The sequence below is a fragment of the Eumetopias jubatus genome, unplaced genomic scaffold (assembly GCF_037043125.1).
Source record: "Eumetopias jubatus isolate StellerSeaLion01/CBP00866 unplaced genomic scaffold, mEumJub1_p1.0 scaffold_3, whole genome shotgun sequence".
Lineage (NCBI taxonomy): Eukaryota > Metazoa > Chordata > Mammalia > Carnivora > Otariidae > Eumetopias > Eumetopias jubatus.
In genome coordinates, this window is record NW_028274809.1 from 121,655,910 (window position 1) to 121,678,567 (window position 22,658).

Genomic DNA, 22,658 nt, shown 5'->3' on the forward strand with positions numbered 1-22,658 from the left:
ACAAATAGAGAAAGGTCATCATGTCTCAGACTCAAGATGCCATCCCAAAATTGAAAAATTTTTAAATGTCTTATTTGTGTGGTACAAAATAAGAAATGCCTATTTTTGGAAAAGCTCTTTCCTGACTACCTTTCTTCAGAAGAGAAACATATAGCTTTGCCTTGTCTCGCTTTGAAGCCCCACTGGTCCAGTTACAACAGCTAATTGAATAGCAAGGGAGGAGGAAAGGACAAGAGTTAGAAAGGAGAGCAGAAAACACAGATGACAGTCCACGCTCATTCCTTCCTCCTGCATCTTCTATGAACTTGCTCCTTGAAACATGGGCAGCTACTGGCAGATCAGGGTAATCAACCATCTCGGCCGCATGTCCAGCAAAGGCTGGGCACGTGGGAGACAGTCAGCTGATGTTTATGGAGAAGATATCAGGTGAAGCAAGAAAAAAGGTGAAATCGGAATGTATTAAATACCCCGCGCTGTGCATAAATCATAGTCCGTGAACTCAAGGTCCTTCTACTACAGTTCGGCTCTCTGCTCAGCGCACATACCTCCCCGACACAGAAATTTTCAGATTGACAGAGGAAAAAGTCTGAAATGTTGCCTTAGAAGAGGAACGTCATTTTTTAAAAAATTACAGCTAAGGTCTAAATAAGTTAGTTGAATATCTAAATAAGAGTGGAGTGCTGAGTAGATGGTAAGCTTGACTAGACTATAAGATCCAGGAAAGCAGAGAAGGTCTCAGGCATTCCGCGTGCCCTGGAACCTCGCTGACTGGGTGTTCACACAGAGCTGCTTAGCTGAATGACCTCGGTTAGCTCTTCATCTTGATTACCTGAAGCATCTCAAAAAGAAAAGAAAAAGAGAAAGACAGGAAGGAAGGTAAGGAGGAAGAGAGGAAGAGTGGAAAGGAAGGAGGAAGGATGGATGGATGGATGGATGGATGGACGAATGGATGGAAAGGAGGAAAGATAGATGGGAAGATGGAAGGAAGGAAAAATAGAAGGAAGGAGGGCTGGATGGATGGATGGAAAGACAAAAGGAAGGCAAGATGGAGGGAAGGAAGGAAAGACGGAAGGGAGGAAGGACAGACAGCAGGAAAGAAGGAAATGAAGCAGCAGAAATGAAGGAGAAAGGAGAGGAAGAAGCAAGGAGCTCTGAAGGACTATTGTACTAACTTTCTTCTACTGCCAAGATTTTGGCCATGTCCCAAGTCCTATTATTTCCAGTTCTGCCTCTGAATCATGAAACTGTAAAACTGTTAAGAGCTTTTATGATATCCTAACACTGTCTCTCATCTTACAGAAGAGGAAACTGAGGCCCAGAGAGAAGGAGCACAGGAATAATATGAATGGTTGAGCCAAAACTGAATTCAGGTCTCCTGATTCTAGGCCATTACTCTCTCCACCACACCGACATCTGGCCCTGACCCTCCTGAATGACTCGGGAGCAACACCACCTTCAAATATCCACCCCAACGGGAGAAATGGTGGCACAGACACAGGGGTAGCATGGGCCTTCCGACAGAACTTAGAAATCCGAAACACAGACCCGTAAGTAATTCTCACGACTGCAATCAAGCTTAGCTCTCTCTGCTATCAGTGCCGATGATCCCTTGGTGGTGTCTGTGATAGCCCACCCCCGACCGAGAACAGCCAAACCAGAGAGAGTCCTGTTTTATGGAGACTAGAGATGGAATTCCTTCCAAGGGTACAGTCGGCGAGTACAAGGGGCGTTTGGTCACCCTCCTCCCCAGCTGGGACTCGGGTTCTCCCAGGGAGCTGCTATCAGGCAAACGTTCCTTCCAGAGTCATGAGGAATCTGGAGCCAGGGTTCCATTCGGGTCCTGCACTGACAACTTGTGCCACCATGGGCCCCCCTGGGGCTCACTGTCCTCATCCAGAAAGGGTGGCAAGCGCTTTTCCTATTCCCAAACTTACGATTTGTCATTCATTCACTTGGAATGTTCACACTGGGCATGGCACGCGGACATCCCTCTGGGGGCCGGGCAAGGAAGGCAAATGAGGGGAGTTACAGGATGAGAGACGGTGAGAAAGCTGACCGTTGAGAGTGTGGGGGCCAGGTCTGCAAGAGGCAATCCTTGCTTGTGGCAGCCAGTTGTTGCCAAGTGGAATAGGGGCCAATATGGCTAATTTCCAGTTTTTAAAGATAAGTAGGGAATCAGGTTTTTAGGCGAACTCCTCCAATTATTAAATACTGGCAGCCAAAAGCACTCTGCCTGCCAATCAAAACGTATGTCCGCTGAATCTGGCCCACACACTTGCAGTTTGCAATCCTGCACCATGCTCCACCTTCCCCCACTCTGTTTCATACGGCACACAAAGCTCCCAGGCGGCTGGGGCAGAAGCCCCGGGAAAGCCACGCTGGAAAGAGCGGGGGCTTTGGAGTCACCCAGATCTGGGTCCAAAGCTTGACTTGGTAACTTACAGAGTATGCAACCCTGAGCACAGTATCGAATTTCGCCAATTTTTCTGTAAAAGGAGACTTACAATGGAATGTATTCCATTGCATTGTTAGCTTGGAATGAGATGATATGTGCAATGAATCTGAGCCAGGTATCAATAAATGATAGTGACACATACCAAGTCCTCAATGAATCCCAACAGGGGGACAGCCCTGAGGCGTCATCTCATCCAGACCCACCAAGTGAGCACCTGTCCTGTGTTGGAATACCTAGACACATGGGGAATTCACCAGGTCCCAAGACAGTTCATTTTGGATAGCTTTAAGACATTAGAAAGTTTCATTCTGTCAAACTGAAATGGCTGTCTTGACTTCTTTCATTCTTAGATGGCACTTCTGCCATCTAGGTTCAGAAAGACAAGGAAGCTTAGTCTCTTCTTCATATAAGAAAACTTTGAAAGAGACTATTCTACAGTGTCTCCTTTTTTCCCACCCAATTCTTTACTTCTTTAAACATTTCAGTTCCTTTCTTTGGTTGTTCCTTGCCAATGGGGATAATAAAGCCATCGAATTATTTGATGCTCACAACCCTATGAGGCAGGTGCCCATTTTACAGATGGTGAAAATAAAGCTTAGAGGGGCTGAGCAATTTGCTTGGAATTCCTGTTTTCATTGTCCATCTTGAAGTGTAAACGAAATGGTAAGACACGCACCACCTTTATTCTGAATGCGACATATTTATTAATGCGGTCCAAGATTGGATTCTTTGCCTTGGCCAAGGTGGAGTCTCTGTCAGTCTCACTCAGTCACAGCCTCCCCTGGACAGTCCCAGGGCAGTTAGTGGGTTTTGAAAGCCAAATGTAGTCCCTTACACTTATTCCTGTCAAATCTCATTTTGTTAATCCCAGTTCATTGTTTAAGTCAGTTGGAAATTTTTGGGATCGTGATTCTGCCACAGGATAGATGAGTTTTGCCCCCGGATTTTGCTCATTTGCTCAGCATGCCCTCAATTTCCTCAGCAAAGTCCAGGAGATGAGGTGAGGCTAATGTAACTGAAAAATCCCATCTTTCCTTTCTTTCTTTTTCCTTCCTTCCTTCCTTCCTTCCATTCATCTAGCAAACACTCTTGAGCACCTCCTATGTATGGGACCCTGTGCCGAGTGCTGGAGCTAGAACAGTCAGTCCTGGTCCTCCCAGAGCCTGGGAGAGGTGAGTTCTATGTGAAAGGGGGAGGGCAGCAGAAGAAGCACCAAACCTAGTTTGGGGGAGCCTGGGGAGGTACCCAGAAGGGGTGATGTTTAACTTGAGACCTGAAAAGTAAGAGTAAGCTGACGAAGAAGAGCTGGAGGGAGGTGTGGGGAGGGGGAGAGTGTCCCAGGCAGAGCGTCCCTGGTCTATGTTCCTCTTACTGCTCTTTCCCATAGTGCTTTGCAATTGGCTCATTGTAACAGATTTCATTTGCTCGAATAACTGCAGGCCCCTTGAGAGTTAAGGTTGTCATCTCTATAATTTCTAGTCTGCCCAGCATGGTGCCCTTCACAAAAGTAATTATTACTGATTGATCCTTCTAAGCACAGGCACAGCGTTATGTTGATCATCTCATTCAATCTCCTGACAAGCCCGAGAAGTAGTCCTCTTCTCATTTTATAGGTGAGGAAGCCAAGGCTCAGAAGTTGATCACATTAACAACAGCAGTAGCCGTCAGAGCAAACGCTCACGCAGCTATGAACTCCTGAATGTTAGAGGTGGCGAAGGGCAAGAACTTTGTTGCCCTCTCTACCGTGTACTCGGTTATAGGACTCCTTATGTGAACAAGTTACCTAACCTTTCCGTGAAATGGAGATGAAATGGCAGCACTATTCAGAGCCCTGTGGGGAAATGAAAACTGTTCTCTTATGCAAAGTGCTTCCTGTGGTGTCCAGCAGAGTGAGACCTCAGTGTTAACCATTATTCTTACTAAGGAATTTGTACAAAATCAAAGACCTAGCATGTATCAGAACAGGGATTTAAACCTAATCTGAACCAGAGCATGTGGTTTCAACTCACAACAGCCCACTGGTTGACATTTGATGAGGGAAGGCAGGGTGTTTATGGTTTTAGTAAGTCACCCATTTTGAGAAGCGCAATCTGTGGGCCAAGACAATGCCAAGGTAACCCAGCAAAATGCATCAGATGACAAAACAATGAATATTTTAAATAGTAAAGGAAAACGTAAGCATATCAGAACTGCAAGAACCATAAAGATCAAAACGGATCTCCTCTGGGTCTCCAGATAGGGCAGGCGTTTCATTATCATTGCTAAAGAAAGTTACAGAATGTCAGAAACTTAAAGCCTTTTCAGCTTAAGGGGATTTCTCCTGAAAAAGTCCCTTGCTCGTTCTTCTTAAAAGATCACTCAGAGGAGATTTTTAAAAATCCTTAAAGCCATAAAGTTTTGATGTATTGTTCTTCACCCTTCTTGATTGTAGAAGGAAAATGAGAAGGCATGGTCAATTTTATTGCCTTTGGACTTCACTGCCATCTTGAGATTTCATTGATTGTACCTCAATCATTAACTTCTCAAAGTCTTAGATTGTGTCCAAATGGCTCATTCAAGACTATGTTCATTCTGATTATTTTTTTAGTATTTATGTACTCAATGTCTTGTGATATACAATTGTATAGCAAAACTTAGCTAGCTGGCCAAAATTTTCTGGTAGGGAGCCTAGGGAGTGTTAGAAAACACTCTTTTTCTGAGGGAAGGGCCGGAACATTTGGCAGGTACCATCAAGGGCTAAGGTTGAATTCCCAGGAATATGTTAGGTGAACACAAGGTCTGGGGCAGGGACCAGGGAAAGAAGATGCAATGCTCCCGATTGTCAACAAATCTACACAGGAGGGGCTTCCCCATCCCAATCACACGTAAGTAATTTCTATGGCCAAAGACCCTTGGTCTAAAGACAAAATGTTTCTAGAAAGGAAATATGAAATGGCAGGGCTTGAAGATACCAAGAAGTTCTTCTATCAAATTTTCACAGAGTTGGAAAGGAGAATGGATAAGAGTTAAGTTACTCTTCTCTAAACTCTCGCCATGTGGTCCTAATCAGCTGTCCCCAGTGACGGATAGAATGGATAATCTCCTTCATGCTTGTGCCCTAGAGGGAGTACAGAGCTGGGAGGCAGAGGGGTCCATTTCCCAAGGAAAAATCTGCCATTCCAATCAACAGTGTCAAGTGTATATTTTAAATCCTAGAAATATTTCTTTCCCCTTTTATACAACTTCATCAAAATGAGGAAGAAAAAAAAAAAAAACACCAACCCAGCAAAACCTGACCTTGCACTAAAATTTCTGATGAAGCTGTATGCAGAGACAGGTCACAGTGTTCCTAGGAATTCCTTATAGAAAATCATTTGTAGTAGAATTCTGGAAATGCAAATCAGCCTCAGACCACTGCTGTTTTAGGAAGCCCACCTGGGTTTCCAAAGGCTGAGAGTCCAAGCTCTGTTCACCTCAATGTGTTCATCTGTCTGCTGAGCAAATATAACAGGCAACGACGCAAGAGGAATAAGAAACATGATCCATCAGCTGACCTGGCTGCATTTGTTGCTTCCTGGTGCTTCGAGGTGACTTGTAAGTTTTCTTTGCAACAACTGTGTGCTCGAGACACTTCTAGGACAGGAATCTCAGACCACCCCCAAGACCAAAACTTTGGAAAGCCATTCTTACTGAAAGATGCCATGTTAGAATAAACTCAAGTTTCAGAAAATAAGGGGTAGGAGCCACAGGTGAGGGATAGAGATGAAATGAGTAAGGAGGCGTGGGGAACTGAAGATGACTCCAGACATTAATCTAGCAATAACAGATAATGTCACAGATTTGCCAAGAAATCCGGACCTAAAGAATTCAGCCAACTAGTGTGGCTACAAACAGGTTTTGTTTTTGTCTTTTTAAATTGGTTTCTAATTTTCTTTCTTCCTACAAAATGTAAACCGTTTAAGCATCTTTTCCCTTGGAGGAGAGTTTTGATAAATAGAAACAATATTTCCTCCTCAAAAGTTTCACGAAACTACGAGGGGTACTGCACTGAAATGTTTTTGGAAGCTCTTAAAGTCCGTTCAGCCTTGCATTGCCCTCCCCGCCCATCACGGCTCTGACCTGCACCATGCGGTGCATCTGACCAGGCAACCAGCTGATGCAATCCAAAGCATGAAGACCCCCCCCTTCAGGTTAGGCTGGAGGGCTGGCATCCTTTGTTCATGCCACCTTACAAATGCTGTCATCACTACAGCGTAAGAGATGGAAGCCACGAGGCTTAAGTAAACCTGCAGATCGCTGCTGTTTTCATTGATGTCCCTGATTGTTATAATGGCTCTGCTGGTTGAACTTGCCATACCAGAATGACAAATGAGGCAAGAAACACCAGCTGCTCAGACATCACCCAGCTAAGCTATGTCGACTGAGCATCTCGCGTGGGCCCCACCGCCGCATGAGACCGGGGAAGGAACCTGATGGGGGGCAGTGTTGGGACAGAATGTGCCTGCTTCACGGAACCCTGGCACGGCGCCTTCAGTAAGTACTGTTGGAGGAGTCCTCGTCACTCCTTAGAAAGACCCACTTGTGAACAGCAGTTATTCTCTATAAATGTTAAGCCTGTGCATTTAAAAATGCTCACAAATCTATTTATATAAACTAGGGGTGCCTGGGTGGCTCAGTGGGTTAAGTGTCTGCCTTAGGCTCAGGTCATGATCCCAGGGTCCTGGAATCGAGTCCCACATCAGGCTCCCTGCTCAGCGGGGAGCCTGCTTCTCCCTCCGCCTGCCGCTCCCCCTGCTTGTGCTTGCTGACAAATAAATAAATAAAGATCTTAAAAAAAAAAAAACAACCCACCATAGTGCTTCTATAACTGGTGCTGTTTTCCTAAATAAAAAGTACAGACAGGACCTATCTTGTCTCAACCAGGTTAACACTTTTGTAAGTTCACTTGTTTAAACTTTGATAAGTTTGAAACTTTTAACTTATTTATTCTGACTTCCACAATAAGACATACATTTTACATCAGATTCTTTAAACTTTTGTTTTCATTTTACACACATACACATTCGTGTGTTTTACATATATGTGGGTATGTGTGTGTGCTATGTTTAAGATGGAAACACGTTTTATTTAAAAATGTTTCCCCAGGGACGCCTGGGTGGCTGAGGCGGGTAAGCGTGTGCCTTCGGCTCAGGTCATGATTCCAGGGTCCTGGGATCGAGTTCCGTATCAGGCTTCTTGCTCAGCAGGGAGCACACTTCTTCCTCTGTCTGCCGCTCCCCCTGCTTGTGCGCTTTCCCCCTCTCTCTCTCTCTGACAAACAAAAAAATCTTAAAAAAAAAAAGTTTCCCCACACAATACCTACCCTTGCAATATACTTGGATATTTTCCATTCTAGTCTCCTTTTTTTCCCCTAAGATTTGTTTATTTATTTATTTGACAGAGAGAGAGACATAGCAAGAGAGGGAACACAAGCAGGGAGAGTGGGAGAGGGAGAAGCAGGCTTCCCGCTGAGCAGGGAGCCCGATGCGGGGCTCGATCCCAGGACCCCAGGATCATGACCTGAGCCGAAGGCAGACACTTAACAACTGAGACACCCAGGCGCCCCTGCTTTTTTTTTTTTTTTAATTCTGATTACAACCCATTAATTTGATTCCACAGACCATTACCATGTTGGAATGGACATTTTTTAAAGCCCTGGTCAACTTTCAAAGAGAGCTATGTCTCTCTCCCATATCGCATGAGCTAGAACGCAGCAGTGGAACAGCGTGCATGCAGATGTCCCCAGATAGGCTCTGTTCCCCACAAGCAACAACACAAAGCTCTCTGGGATCAGGATTTGTGGCTCTAAGGTCCACTGCCCAGAAAAACACTCTGCCAGCATCTTAACCGATCATTCCTCAAAAAAAAAAAAAAAAAAGATACTGAATTTGGAATTTAAAAGTTTTAATAACTATCAAATCTATATTCTCAAAGATTAAAACAACAATTAGTTTAATAGTTTGAAGTCAATAGCTGGAACTTCAGTGGAGTGGAAATAGCTAGGGATCTGACCTGGATTCCCCATCCTGGCTTGTCATTTTCTTAATTCTGGATTCTGAAGGTCACTGAAGCTGTTCTCTTGTATATAAAATGGAAGAAATAATACCAACATAGTTTATCTCAGAGATGACTATGTAAAAGCTCTTTAGCAAAATCTGTACAAATCAGTACACTGGACCTTCTCAGAAGGTCTGTGCCATTAGTAGTTTTACTTGCTGGAGATCCCATAGCCAGGGAGAGCTTTCTCTCATTTATGTGAAGGCATGATGATTATTCTCTCCCAGAATACCTGGAAAACACTTTTTTTTTTAAAGTAATCTCTATGCCCAACGTGTGGTTTGAATTCATGACCCCAAGATCAAGAGTCACATGCTCTGTCGTCTGAGCCAGGCCCTCCGTCTCTCCCAGAATATCTGAGTCAATAGAACCTCTACTACTTTTTAGTGATGTACCTAATGGGTCTGATAATTTTTTTTTTTTTTTTTTACCTAAAATTAAGCTGCTATGCACATCTCATCAGTTTGACACAAATGAGAGAACCAATGGAGGAAAAATCTGTCAGGAAAGTGCTCCAACTCATTTGCTTTCATAGACTCAGAGAGAAAAACAATCAGGTAAAGAAAAGCAGAATAAAAGAGATGAGTTTCTCTTACAGGGAAGAGGAAGAAGATACTCACCCAATGACAACACACACACACACATCCATTTTTTCCCTTTTCAATTATAATTTTTTTAAGAGAAGACATACTTTAAAGAGCCCTGAAAGGCTTGGTTGTGGAGAGAGGAGGAATTCAGGCTGACTTCACAGTGTGGGGAGCTCAGCATGCTAAGTTCAAGGTCTTCCTAACTAAACCGGAGATGCTGACAAAATATTACATACTTTGGAGATGCCATTAAAAACTCTTCTGCTCAGCTTTCTTACTTTATGACCACAACTCATATATTACAATAATAATTTCAAAGAAATCCTCCAACTTTTAGGAAAGGCTGAGCTGGAGCCAATTTCTCATGTATACCAGAAGGTCAGAAAAGCCATGCAAAGGCATTCCCTCTCTGCAAAGGGGATGAACACCACCTAAGTAGCCCTTACATTACTATTCATCTAGAAATCTTTGTTTTGCAATTAGCAAAACATTAAGGAGTGCTTTACAATTTGTTTTTCTTTATGACCCAGAATTCTGTAGCTGTAATTATGGGGGGATTCCATTCATTATGCATAAGCAATTTTCTAAAATATATATAGTATTTTTTCAGCTACTGCCATTCAACAGCCATTTATCAAGACCAAGCCAAGGGTATACCAAGAGAGGAGGATGTAATTTAGGGAGACAAAGCTCTACTTGGCTATGGATACAAGCCGCCCAGGTGCCCCTCCAGAATTCTGAGGGGCTCTGACTCTTCTCCCTCACCCACCAGAACCCAACCACTCACCAAGGCCAACTAAATCCCTCCAACCCCCAAACTTCTCTCCTTCTCCACAGCTCTCAGAGTGACCTTGGACCACCAGTTCTCCTGCATCAATGCACACAGCGGCCCCATCACTGGTCTTCCAGCCTCTGTCTTGCCCTCTCTGGATCTCCTCCCACCACTGAGAATCTGAAAGGAAAAATCTGACTACCTTACTCTGCTGCTAATACTTTTCCGGTCTCTCCCCACGGTCTCTCCCCACGTAGTCTCAACGTGAAGGGGATCTTAGGTTCTTCACTTGTAAAATGAAGAGAGGAATGCTTCCCGGGGTTGTTGTGGGAATTAAATGGCATAATGTAAACAAAACCATTTGTTTAAACGAAACTTCTTACAAATGTAAGAAGTTATTACATTAAAGGAAATGGTAATTTACCAGACAATTCAGTAATTAAAGTGGTTAAATATAATTACTTGAACAATTAAATTGATGTAATGTATTATGTCAGAGGCTTGGTGGATTTATACAAAGTTGCAATGCCAAAGTGGTGACGTTGATGTCTCTGTACACCACATATCAGATGTTACGTCCGAATCAGTGCTGAGGTGGGAAATGTGCCCATTACCCAGCAGGCAATCAACGATGTCTAGATGATAGTTTGGTTATAATTCACATGCTAGCTCTACGCAGACAAAGCTACAGAGCCCTGATTCTTTTTCTTGGAACCCTATCAGACTACAAATCTATGTCTTTTTCAAAAGATTTATCTAACACTGTTTCTCAACTTCATGGGAAATCAAAGTGAAATGCCAATACATCCACAGATGCTTCTCAGGGCAGAAAGTCTCCAAACAGAACAATGAGCTCTAAAGTAAATATTCAACAGTAATAAATAAGTGATAACCAGTTAGTACCTAGTGTGTACCAGCTGTGTATCAGGAATTGCTTGGAGTTTTGTTAATCCTGAGATAATTCTGAGCCATTGGGGGACAAGTTTTGTGTCCCCGAATGAAATTAAACCTGCAATGTAGTAGGTATTCAATTAAAATGGAAGCATAAGACCAATTTTTTTTGGAGCCTGGGTGGCTCACTCGGTTAAGCCTCTGCCTTCGGCTCAGGTCATGATCCAGGTTCCTGGGATCGAGCCGTGCGAAGGGCTCACTGCTCAGTGGGGAGCCTGCTTCTCCCTCTGTCTCTGTCTCTGTCTCTCTCTCTCTCTCTCTCTGTCTCTCATGAATAAATAAAATCTTAAAAAAAAAGACCAACTTTTTTCAAAGGAATTGATACAATAATGAAAATATGCAGTGCATAAAATGTTACGCTATTTGAAAAAATTATGGTCGCTTAATAAATTCTATTACAGCTACCTTGGACTTCAGGAAAGTTTGTTTTGAGATCGACATCACTATCAGCAAAGGACACAAAACTGGCATTACTCTTCAGAGTCCAGTTTAATTGGCATGTAGGAGGTAAAGGTGAAAACAGCTGAATGATATTTTTTAGGAAAAAAAATAAGAGATGGTCTTTTTTTTTTTTTTACTCATTTAAGTATTTGATTTGCAAGTCAGACTCTGATAAACCCACAGGAGAAAGTTTTATGAGAATTTTAGTATGAATGTTTCCCCTTTTCCCCTGGAGAGATGGGAATAAAAGCATTTTCTTTCCTCTGCCAGTGCCAGAAGGAACATAAGATACTATGTGGAACTAGAAAAAGAGAACAGATGGCTATGTGACTTTTTTCCCCACTATCAAACTTTGTGTCTGCTTTCTCCCTGAGCTGGAAAAGTACCCCTCTGGAAGTCTCTGTCTCTGCTCTGCACCTTTTCCAACATGCCCCATTTCCTGCCTGTTCCCCTCTCTTCCCTCCTGTGGACGCAGGCTGGCTTCCCCAAGCCAAGATCCCAGGCCTACCTCCCCCTCTGACTTTGAAGTATATTGGCTACATTCCTATGATGGCAAACTGCTAGTAAGTTGTTATCTACCCCCCTGGAAAAGTGCAAAATGTAGAAACAGGAGTTTGGAAGAACAGAATGCAGAAAAGTGGCTCAGTCTACATCAGGCTGATAAAAGCTAAAAAGATGTTTCTGGCAATATCGTACAGCTGCTTTACGGTCTCCTAAAACAGGAGCTCTGAGTCTGGATTATTATATGATATGTTTGGGTGAAACACTGTCTCATTGCCCTACTTCAAAAATTAAAAAAAGAATCCTGCCAAAACGTAATTCTGTTGTTTTGCCTCCCATGCAAAGACTCACCAGGAAGTAGATCCACCATATTGTATATTTAGGTTACTGACACCGGTGGTTGCTTGTTCTGTTTTGTTTTTTAACTTGATCTGTGCCTGAGGTGCCTGCTAATTTTGCTTTGCATTCTCTAGAGCCTCGGGGTTTTTTTGTTGTTTTTTAAAATCCCATTCAATAAGTTTTGGAAATTGGCTGGAACTGATAAACAAGGAAGAACAAAGTGACAGGCCATTTTCCTTATTCTTTCTCGGGCATCCATTTCTACTGTCAACTGATATTTCTTTAAGGATTTTGCATTTCTTCCCTCCGAGTATCACTTCACATGTTCATTCTCCATGGAGTGAAAAACGGTACCATAAAAATTGTAATTGAAAAATGATTCATTTTTACCCTTTCTATGATGTAATGATACGTACCAGTTCTTACGTCATTATACTTGCTTAATGAACATGAAATAATACAACATTATTGGAACCAACTCTGTAACATTCAAGGGACATTAGCAACATTACATTTATAAATTTAGTAGAAAGAACAGTATTTTACAATTCTGACATATAAGTGAATGTGTTGTGCTAAAGGACAAAAAAAATCTTGTATTCTGTTTTGCTTTTCTAGATGATTAAGAAATAGAACTAAAATCTTGTCATTCATTTATTCATCCAGCTATGCTACATGCCAGCCACTATTCTAGGTGCTATGGATACAACTGTGAACAAAATAGGCAAGAAACTGTCCCGGCAGGGAACACACAATTAACTATGCATCCTTGAAAATCATGGTGAAATTGACCCTCAAGAAATGCATTAAAAAGGCATTCCACCAGTTTCCAGGGCAGAAGCTCTTTCCTGGCCCACTTCCTTCATCGCTAGGAATGCCCACTTTCTAAGGGATCAGGGTGGATTTATAACCCACTGCAAAGCAATAATAAACAGAATGTAGAAAATGGAAATCCTACCATTAATAAATATATAGATTGTAGATTCTGTTTTCTTCTTCTTTGAAGCAGGTATAGATAGATATTTACAGCTATAGAAGCCAGTGTGGTTTGCCTGAGCCGTGTTCAAGGTCAAAGTACTGCAGAACTGTTTGCCATTCCTTCCACAGGCAGATTTAGTTATGCTCAGCCTTTTGCTTTCCTTTCTCACTGTTTCAGGCAAAGACCATGAATGGGCTGCTTCCCCTCTGCAATCACAGATAAGAAAACAAAACACAGTTAGGGCTAGGGCCAGGTCCTAAGCATCCATTTCATTAGGAAGCGCTATTCTGAGGGCCTTGAAATGCAGTCCTCCTCTTTACAGAGAAGCAACACATTTAGAAAGCTTTTAAACAACTTGGAAGAAAAATGCAAAGATGTTCGTTCAGGGCACCTCTTCCCTGTTTCCCTTCCAGTGAGTGAGTGAGTCTCTCCTTGTGAAGCTGGATACATGTGGCTTGCACTTGGCAGCTTTTAAGAGACCACATAGGTCCCCACCTTTGTTCTCTGAGAGGTGACCCTTCTATTCTGCCAGGGAATGATTTTGCCTTAGAAAAGTCAATCAGGTTATCCCCAAACCAACACAGCCACTTACCTACATTTGAGATACAGTGTCTGGCCTGCTTGCATGACGTGCTGGGTGCCTTTTAAACTCAGTTCAGGACCTTTTAATTTTGAACCTGAACTAGATCCTGGAAAACAAATTTTAGAAAAGAATTATTTGCAAATTGCCTTCTCATTTTTTTTCAAAAGTCGTATCTTTCCATGAAGGTAACTTTTAATCTTTAACTTACTTGCATCTGCAAAAAGGCATGTGTAGTATTAAATTCTCTTAATTCACAAATTTTTTCTAATCCAAGCCACGTTCACAAATATTATATGTCCTATTTTACCAAATGACTTAAATAATATCCAAAAACCCATTGATTTAGAACATTAATAGATTCAAACATGTTTCTAAATGCAGCCATGTTAAGACTATAAAGTAACATTAAAAACTCTCAGGATTAAAGGTCAGTGTCATTCAAAACTGAACTTCTATCATGGTGGATCATCTGGTCCTACAGGCCTAGCTGATCTTCTTTTCCAAATACAAAGTATAGAAACTTCCTGGGTTCTAGACATAGCTCAGTGATTAGGAAGGCCATGATATTTTGGGTGAGTCATTTCTCTTTCTGAACCAGTTTCCTCTTTAGGAAAACCAATTATAGACCAAAATCAGTTTTAGACGTCTTTTGGTTTGTCTTATGTAATCTCCAAGTTCCCTCTATAATGGAAGGAAAAAAAGGGAACTATTCACCCCTACGTGACATTTGACAAGCATACTTCCCGGGGAATGCTGTGAGATAGTGAGATAAGCCAAGCGAAAGTGCCTGGAAATCTACACATCTCTATTCAACACGATAATAATATCCACCCTAGGGACTCTGTGACACTAGCCAAGCCACCTGTCTCTCCAGAGCTCAGTTTTCTTATCTGTAAAATGAGAGACTGGGCTAGATGACCTTGGATCTCTCACTCCATTTCTGACATTTCCAGTCCCATGGTCCTGGGAGCCCCAGGTGCTCTAGAGGGTTATCCTCTCCTGAAGCGGCACTGGGCATGGACTCATCACAATAAATATCAAGGAGGACCTCTCCCGCCTCTTCCCTCCACCACCTCCTGCAGAGGCAGCTGCAGACGCCCGGCGAAAGCAGGCGATCAGGGGCCCAGGATTAGCAGGGACAAGCAAGGAGGGGATGGATATTCTTAGAAGAAAAGTTAAGGCAATCCGGGAGTCAAGCTTTGGGAATACTTTTTTTTTTACTTGAAAAATAGGTTCATGCAGTGGAATTCAAGACAGAAGACTGAGCTGAATCCTCTAGGCTTTCATGTTAGATCACAGATCCTGTGAGATGAGATACACAGGTCAAATTCCACGGTTAAGTCTAGCAGTGCTCTCTAGCGTTACTTGTGGGTCCCAGTAGCGCAAAGGAAACGAGACTCAGTTTAAAAAATCTGCATTTGAAGGGCGCCTGGGCGGCTCAGCTGGTTAAACGACTGCCTTCGGCTCAGGTCATGATCCCGGAGGCCCGCATCGGGCTCCCTGCTCGGCGGGGAGTCTGCTTCTCCCTCTGACCCTCCTCCCTCTCGTGCTCTCTATCTCTCATTCTCTCTCTCGCAAATAAATAAAATCTTAAAAAAAAAAAAAATCCGCATTTGAAGCTTAATTTCCCCATTTACTAGCTGCATGACCTTAGCCTTCCTTCATTGTTGCTCCTTAGTATCCTCAGGCGTAAAAGCGGAAAACTCACAATCTACCTTGCAGGCGTGGTGTGTGGATTCAGCGCTGGGTCATCTAAGTGATGGTGCTGCCCTGATGTGGGACAGATGCCCAGTCACTGCCATCTAGCAGAACTGCTTCCCCCCACTTCTGCCAGAGAATATTTTGCTGAGATATAATTGCAAAGACACTCCATTAACTTAATCTGCATTTCTGAGGTTGCTGATGAAATAAATTAATGCAAACGTAACTTTTATATGCAATAGGTCCTTGGTATCAAACTACCGCTAGGAAAAAAAAATGACTTGATATGAACTAATTCAGATTAAAAATCACTGTTTCTTATAGATCCAACTGGTCTATCAAATAACCCCAGAGAACAAGTCAACCCATTCAGGTACCCAGTGATGCATTTGGTATTTTATTCATCTTGAGGAGTTTCCCTGAGGCAACAGGGGGCTCAACATCAGCGATCCATGGGAACACCAAGATTTTCTAAAGCCACAGCCAGCAACTGATAACACCTATCCTGAAAAAATTTCCAGGCCAGAATAGTTTCTGCCCTTCTTTATGGCATGGAATTCTGGAGATTTAACTGAGTAGTTGTTCATGTGCTGGAAAAAATCCAGCAAAGTTTCCTGCGGAAAATTCTGGCACAACTTAGAGAGATCCCTGTGGTTTATGCGGAGATGGTGTGCTTTCTCATCCAGAACCCAGGGGGAAGAAGCCGCCCTTTTCATGACATGAGGCAAACCCCAGTGCCTGCTGGTTCGTTTCCAAATCATATGAATCTTTGTCAGCACCCTAGAAAACCAATACTCCTGACCCTTATCAGAAAGAAGCTTTGACCTCAAAAAGCCACCAAAATCACAGCTGAGGGGAGTGTTATATAGAGAAGATCCCCTTAAAGAATATGCCACCCACACTCTCCTCTCTGCACTCCCCATTCCATCCTCCCACCAAAAGAAACCAACACAACTGAGCAGTTAAATAAGACACAGAAAATAATAAGAATTATTGGAAAGTTTAGGGGGGAAATGCTAAGAAAAATATTTTGCTATACCATTATCTCCACTGACATCAATGAATTTTGCACTGGGAATGAAGAAGCTAGATTAAAGAAGTTGATTAAACAAAGGAAAGAAGAAGTAGAAGGAAACTATTTCCAAGGAACTGGACACTGTGAGTATACCATCATTCTTCAGTTAAAAGGAAACTAGAATCTCATAAAGATTAATGGAGGTGCCAAGACTATAGTTTAACAGGAAAACTAATAGGGAAAAAGGAAAGTGAAATATTTATTCCTCAAATGCTCTGAAATCACATTAGGCCTTAAAACATTTCTTTAAAGCAATTTAATTGTCCATATACCTACCTGAGTCATAAAGATCTGACTAACACTTTTTGAGTATCTACTGTAGGTCAGCACTTTCTCCATTTCACTGGCGATATACGTAAAAATGTAAAATGTAAATACGTACATATCCATATACACTGTCACACCATGTGAAAATCGGGTCTGCCCTTCTCAGCAAGTAGCTCAGAGTCACGTTGCCCAATTAGAAACAAATCCACAGCATACTTTATTTCCAAGGGTAGAGTGCTAGAATTTAACAGGGATTCTCCCCTTGTGAAGCTTAGATGGGGATCAGAACTTTCCACTGTTTGCCATGGTAGCCTAAAAGTCTGGTTGAAACAAATTATTGTCCCCTTAGTGAATTAGGTGGTCTGTGAACCACTGTTTTCATCAAAATCCACTACAGTATACAGCAGTCTCCCCTCATCTGCAGGGACACGTTCCAAGACCCCCAGTGTATGCCTGAACCACAACAGTACCTAACGTGACATATACTGTGTTTTTTCCCATACATACACACCTGTGATGCAGTTTAATTTATAAGTGGGTGCAGTGAGAGATTAACAACAATAATGCATAATAAATAGACCAATTATAACAACATACTGTAATAAAAGTTATGTGAATGCGGTCTCTCTCAAAATATCTTACTGTACAGCACTCCCCCTTCTCCTTATGATGATGGGAGATGATAAAATGCCTACATGATGAGACGAAGTGAGGTAGACGACATGGGACGTGTGACAGAGCATTAGGCTATTAATGACCTTCTGACCTTACATCAGAAGGAGGATCACTTCTTCTGGGCCACAGCTGACCTCCGGTGAGTGAAACAATGGAAAGCAAAACCACACATATGGTAGGGGGACTACTGAAATCATGAGAGGCAAAGAGATGTCCTTCTGTCAGGAAAATTATTAATTAAATAACAAAACAAAAAAACCATGCAGACCATGGAAGTGGGCTTTATCACATGCTTCTTTATTAGAATAAGCTATCAAGCATTGTGGTGTAATACCCCTGAAAGACCAGTATGTGTACAAGGACCCAGGTGAACACCAAAACTGGTATTATTCTTGCCTGAATATTTTCTTCACTGTCTGTCTGTTCTGTATCATCTGGTAGGTGGAAAGAGAATAGAACGTTATGACTCGTTGACAAAAGTCCCTTCCCTCCCCACACGCCAAACCTCTGCTGGAACGCCCATATCCAGACCGTTCTAAAACATGACTCTCCATTCCACCTTCGCTTTGTTACGCAAAATGGAGTGTTTTCTTGGATTTCAGGGGGAAGTGGGAGTACAGTTTCAAGTAAATGACGGCTTTATTTTGCAATCAAAGCCAAAGCCCAAATGAGTGAGGCTCTTTCTTCAAAGCTACCTTGCTGGATACCAACAGAGCAAACTTTGCTCATGGGACATTAGGAAACTGACGGCCTTGCCTATCATTTTTAAGACTGAGAGAAGACTCTTATGTAGAGTCGAACTAAAAGCATCATTAGAAAACTGCTCTTTTTTATTGACCTAAGTAAAAACAGTGTTCTTATTAGTTGAATACAACTTCAAGACAAACCTCAGTTCCTCTTCCTTCCAGATACCACCCCTTCCTTCACCTCTACTATATGGAACTCCAAGAGTTATGCTCTGTAAGAAAGGGGACTTAGCCAAGTATAAATCATGAAACATCTATGTTTTTCCACTTTTGATTTAGAGTCAGTAATCTCCCCAGTTCAGCTACTAACTAGTTCTGTTGTGGCCATGGGCATGCCCTTAAGACTCAGATTCTTCATCTCCCAACAGAGGGGGATGGCTTCCGATTTTTAGAATTCCTTCCAGCCTAAAAATTCTATGATCCTGAGATTACAGTAATTGATAGCAATGTACAAGTTAGAAAGCATGTCAAAAGAATTATGACTAATAAAAAGACAAATAACAAAGTGGACAAGGGATTTGAATAGACCTTTTTCCAAAGAAGATTTATAAACGGCCAATAAGCACATGAACGATGCTAGAAAAAATGCAGGAAAACGCAAATCAAAACCACAGTGAGATACCACTTCATACTTCCTAGGTTTTATTAAATTAAAAGACAGACAATAGGGGCACCCGGGTGGCTCAGTCGATGGGCATCTGCCTTCGGCTCGGGTCATGATCTCAGGGTCCTGGGATCGAGCCCCGCATTGAGCTCCTTGCTCAGTGGGGAGACTGCTTCTCCCTCTCCCACTCCCCCTGCTTGTGTTCCCTCTTTCGCTGTCTCTCTCTCTGTCAAATAAATAAAATCTTTAAAAAAAAATACAGACAATAACAAGTGTTGGTGAGGATGTGGAGACATTGGAGCCCTCATATATTGCTGGTCAGATTGTAAAATGGTACAATCACTTTGAAAAACAGTATTGCACGGGGCACCTGGGTGGCTCAGTTGGTTAAGCAACTGCCTTCGGCTCAGGTCATGATCCTGGAGTCCTGGGATCGAGCCCCACATCGGGCTCCCTGCTCAGTGGGGAGTCTGCTTCTCCCTCTGACCCTCCCTCCTCTCATGCTCTATCTCATTCTCTCTCTCAAATAAGTAAATAAAATCTTAAAAAAAAGAAAGAAAGAAAAACAGTATGGCAGTTCCTCAAATGGTTAAACACAGGTTAAACATATAACCTAGAAATTCCACTCCTAGGTATCTATCCAAGAGAACTAAAAACATACGTCCACATAAAAACTGGTACACAAATGTGCACCTACAGCAGTATTACTCATAAAAGCCAAAAAGTGGAAACAACTCTATCAATGATGACTGTATATCTGTACAATGGAATATTACTTGGCAATAAAGAGGAATGAAGTACTTATACATGCTACTACTAGAAGACCCTTGAAAATATGCTGGTGCACAAAGGAAAGACCTTTGAGGACACAGGGAGAAGGTGGCTGTCTACAAGCCTCCGAGAGAGGCCTCTGAAGAAAACAAACCTGCCAACACCTTAAATTTGGACTTGCAACTTCCAGACCATGAGAAAATAAATTTCTTATTTAAGAACCCAAAACAAAAACACTATGCTAAGTAAAAGCAGCCCGTTACAAAAGGCCACATATTGTATGATTCCATTTGTATGAAATGTCTAGTATAGGCAATTCCCAGAGACAGAAAGGACATTAGTGGTGGCCAGGGGCAGGGGGAGGTGGGGGCTGGGGAGTGACTAATACTGGGTATGGGGTTTCTTTCTGAGGTGGTGAAAATGTTCTTAAAATTAGATCATGGTGACAGCTGCCCAGCTCTGAATGCGTTTAAAAAGCATCAAATTATGCAATTTAAAATGGTGAGTTTTGGGGCAGCTGGGCGGCTCAGTCGGTTAAGCGTCTGCCTTCGGCTCAGGTCATGATCCCTGGTGCTGGGATCGAGCCCCGCATCAGGTTCCTTCCTCAGCGGGGAGCCTGCCTCTGCCTCTCCCTCTGCCTGCCGCTCTGCCTACTTGTGCTCTCCCTCTCTCTGTCAAATAAATAAATAAAATCTTTAAAAAAAATAAAATGGTGAGTTTTATGGTATGTGAATTTTACCTCAATAAAACTTAAAAAAAAAAAAACATGACTAAAGTCATCACAGAGATAAGTGGAAGACACAGAATATGGAACTATTTTTAACTTTGCTGCCACACATGACCTCATCAGTATTAGATTTTACACTAGTTATTTTTCCAGCTTAAAGCTTTAGAAGCCTGATTTTTGAGAAATCACTTTTCCTTCATGCTTGATAACATCACTCTTTATGTATTAGAACTTTTACAAATATATTGCAAAAAACTCATTGTTTCCCCTAATTACAACCTTTTAAATTTAATTTGATGTTCATTTTAAGTCATTTCTAATAGCATACTTTGAATTTTAACTATTTAAATTGGAATTCTAACAAACTGAGTCACATTGAAAATTATGTTGTTAGAGCTCTCTGAAGAAACCTATTGGTGTTTCCTTTTATATTAAAATTGATCTCTCATTTTTTTTAATGCAAAGCTTTGTATATTAGATTTATTTCAAATGAGATGCATCTGTCTTTGATTTTGCATACCACGTTTTCAATAGTACATAATCCTACATGATAAATGACCTCTTTATCTAAGTATAAATCCCCAAGTATCATGTTTCCAAAATTTGATTTTAAGACCATGAGCCTTTACCAAGGTTGTGTGAGGTTAATTAAATATAATTCATAATAAAAGAAGATATTCTTTCCCCAAGATGTAGGTTATTAAAAGCTTAAGTCTCACAGACTAAATTTTATAGACGCTTTCTGGTTGGTGGCAAGGCTGAGAGAAAGGTTAAGAATGCAATTGCAGGTGAACCAAATTTCTAGAAACTACCACAATTTGTGTTTGGGCTGTTAATTCTTACAGTGCTTCTAGTGCTTAATATAAAGCTACATCTTGGTCTCAACCTCTGTGTTGTGCCTCTATTATAGTATTTGCAAGGTAATATGAAGTGTACATTATAACCGAATGCACTGTTAGAATGGCTGTCTTAAATGAAGACCACACCACAAGCTGACAGCGCACACTTTGATGGAGAGCATTATAACGTACGTGCATATTGCTCTCGTTTGTGGCATGATGGAGAAAGACCGAAGGGTTCATATTCTATCTACCAAGAGACCACATCGAAGATAGAAAAGCCAGAGGGATTTGCATGGCAGCCACAGAGCTTGAACCCCACGATTAGGCATGATATTAGTTTTCAAAATGTTATTCCCCCCCCCCACCACAAAACAATTGGCATTAAGTCAAGGAAAACCCTAAAGAAAAAAGGCTGTTAACCTAAATACATGTACACACCTATCTATTTGGATGCACACACTTTTCTCTCAGTGAAAACATCAAGTTTGTTTGAGGGGTGGGGGGAAGCAGGTAGAGTAGTGAAAGAGGTTTGGGGGTGTGTTTGAATTGTATTCTCCATTGTTTTAGGCTTTAGGGAAAGCTCTTTTTGGCTGGGATTTGGAAATTGACATGTATTTGGCAATAGCACTGACTTACTGCCGAGTAATCCCTTATGTTGATAAGATTATTTGCAACTTTTGGACAGTCAAATACAAATAATCTGTAGATGCACACACAGTCAAATACAGGCTATTTCAGATCAGGGTAACTGTGTTATTGATCTTCAGGGTCCACAAAGCACTGGTGTTGAAGTAGCTGCTGTCCAGCAATCATACATTTAAGTTGTAGAAAGTTGCTAATCCCAGGGACTTGCTTTTGTCTTTTACATCTTTACATGATGTTAAACTCACTATTTCACCGCACGGACCTGCGACAAGAATTCACTGGCTTCTTGCTTTAGAGTTTTTGCTATTCAAATAGAAAATTTTAAATAGTCCTTTACATAGCATTTATGTCTTGAATTCAATGTAAAAAAAACAAGTGAAGAAATTACTTAAATGTTTAATTTCAGCAGTTGGTGTTGGCATTACCCTATAGATAGGTTCATTTGAATAATTCTGCTGTAGTGTGTTTTAAAGCTGTCTTACAATTTGTATTTCAATTGTCAGTTGACAAAACCCCTAAATAGCTTTTGCAGTGCAAGGTACAGAGGACACCACAGTATTAGCAAGTGATGTGGCCGATGTCTAAAATAATCAAAACTTGGACCGTGTGCAACCTACCCATGTGTGAGTTATAGGCTTTGCTCATTTTTCCTTTATAAAAGTTATTTGTAAAGAGAAAATTCTATGTGGTTTAAGATGTTTACCAAGAGAAAAGTACTCTAATAACCTCGACATTCCTACTATCAATGTTTACGAGGGGCACGTCTTCAGTGTACCTCTCTGAGCTTTTTCCTTGACACTGGCTTCTCAGAGGGTCATGGTTTAACAGGGCGCCTTCATTTATCATTGGGCCTGTCACCGGGCTACCATCAGGAGCCTACCCTCCCAATGACCTGTACCCGTGCACAGCTCCTTTTCATGTG

The 22,658-nt window shown here is 41.8% G+C and overlaps 1 protein-coding gene across 1 annotated transcript in view; it reads right to left on the reverse strand.

The window, feature by feature from the left end:
- FLT1 (fms related receptor tyrosine kinase 1) overlaps positions 1-22,658 on the reverse strand; it is a 168,031-nt gene that overhangs the window by 128,138 nt on the left and 17,235 nt on the right. The window contains exons 2-3 of the mRNA XM_088022184.1: positions 13,693-13,789; positions 13,080-13,306 (exon numbers count right to left, since the gene is read on the reverse strand). Coding sequence (XP_087878310.1) covers positions 13,080-13,306; positions 13,693-13,789 — 324 coding nt within the window. The remainder of the gene's footprint in view (positions 1-13,079; positions 13,307-13,692; positions 13,790-22,658) is intronic.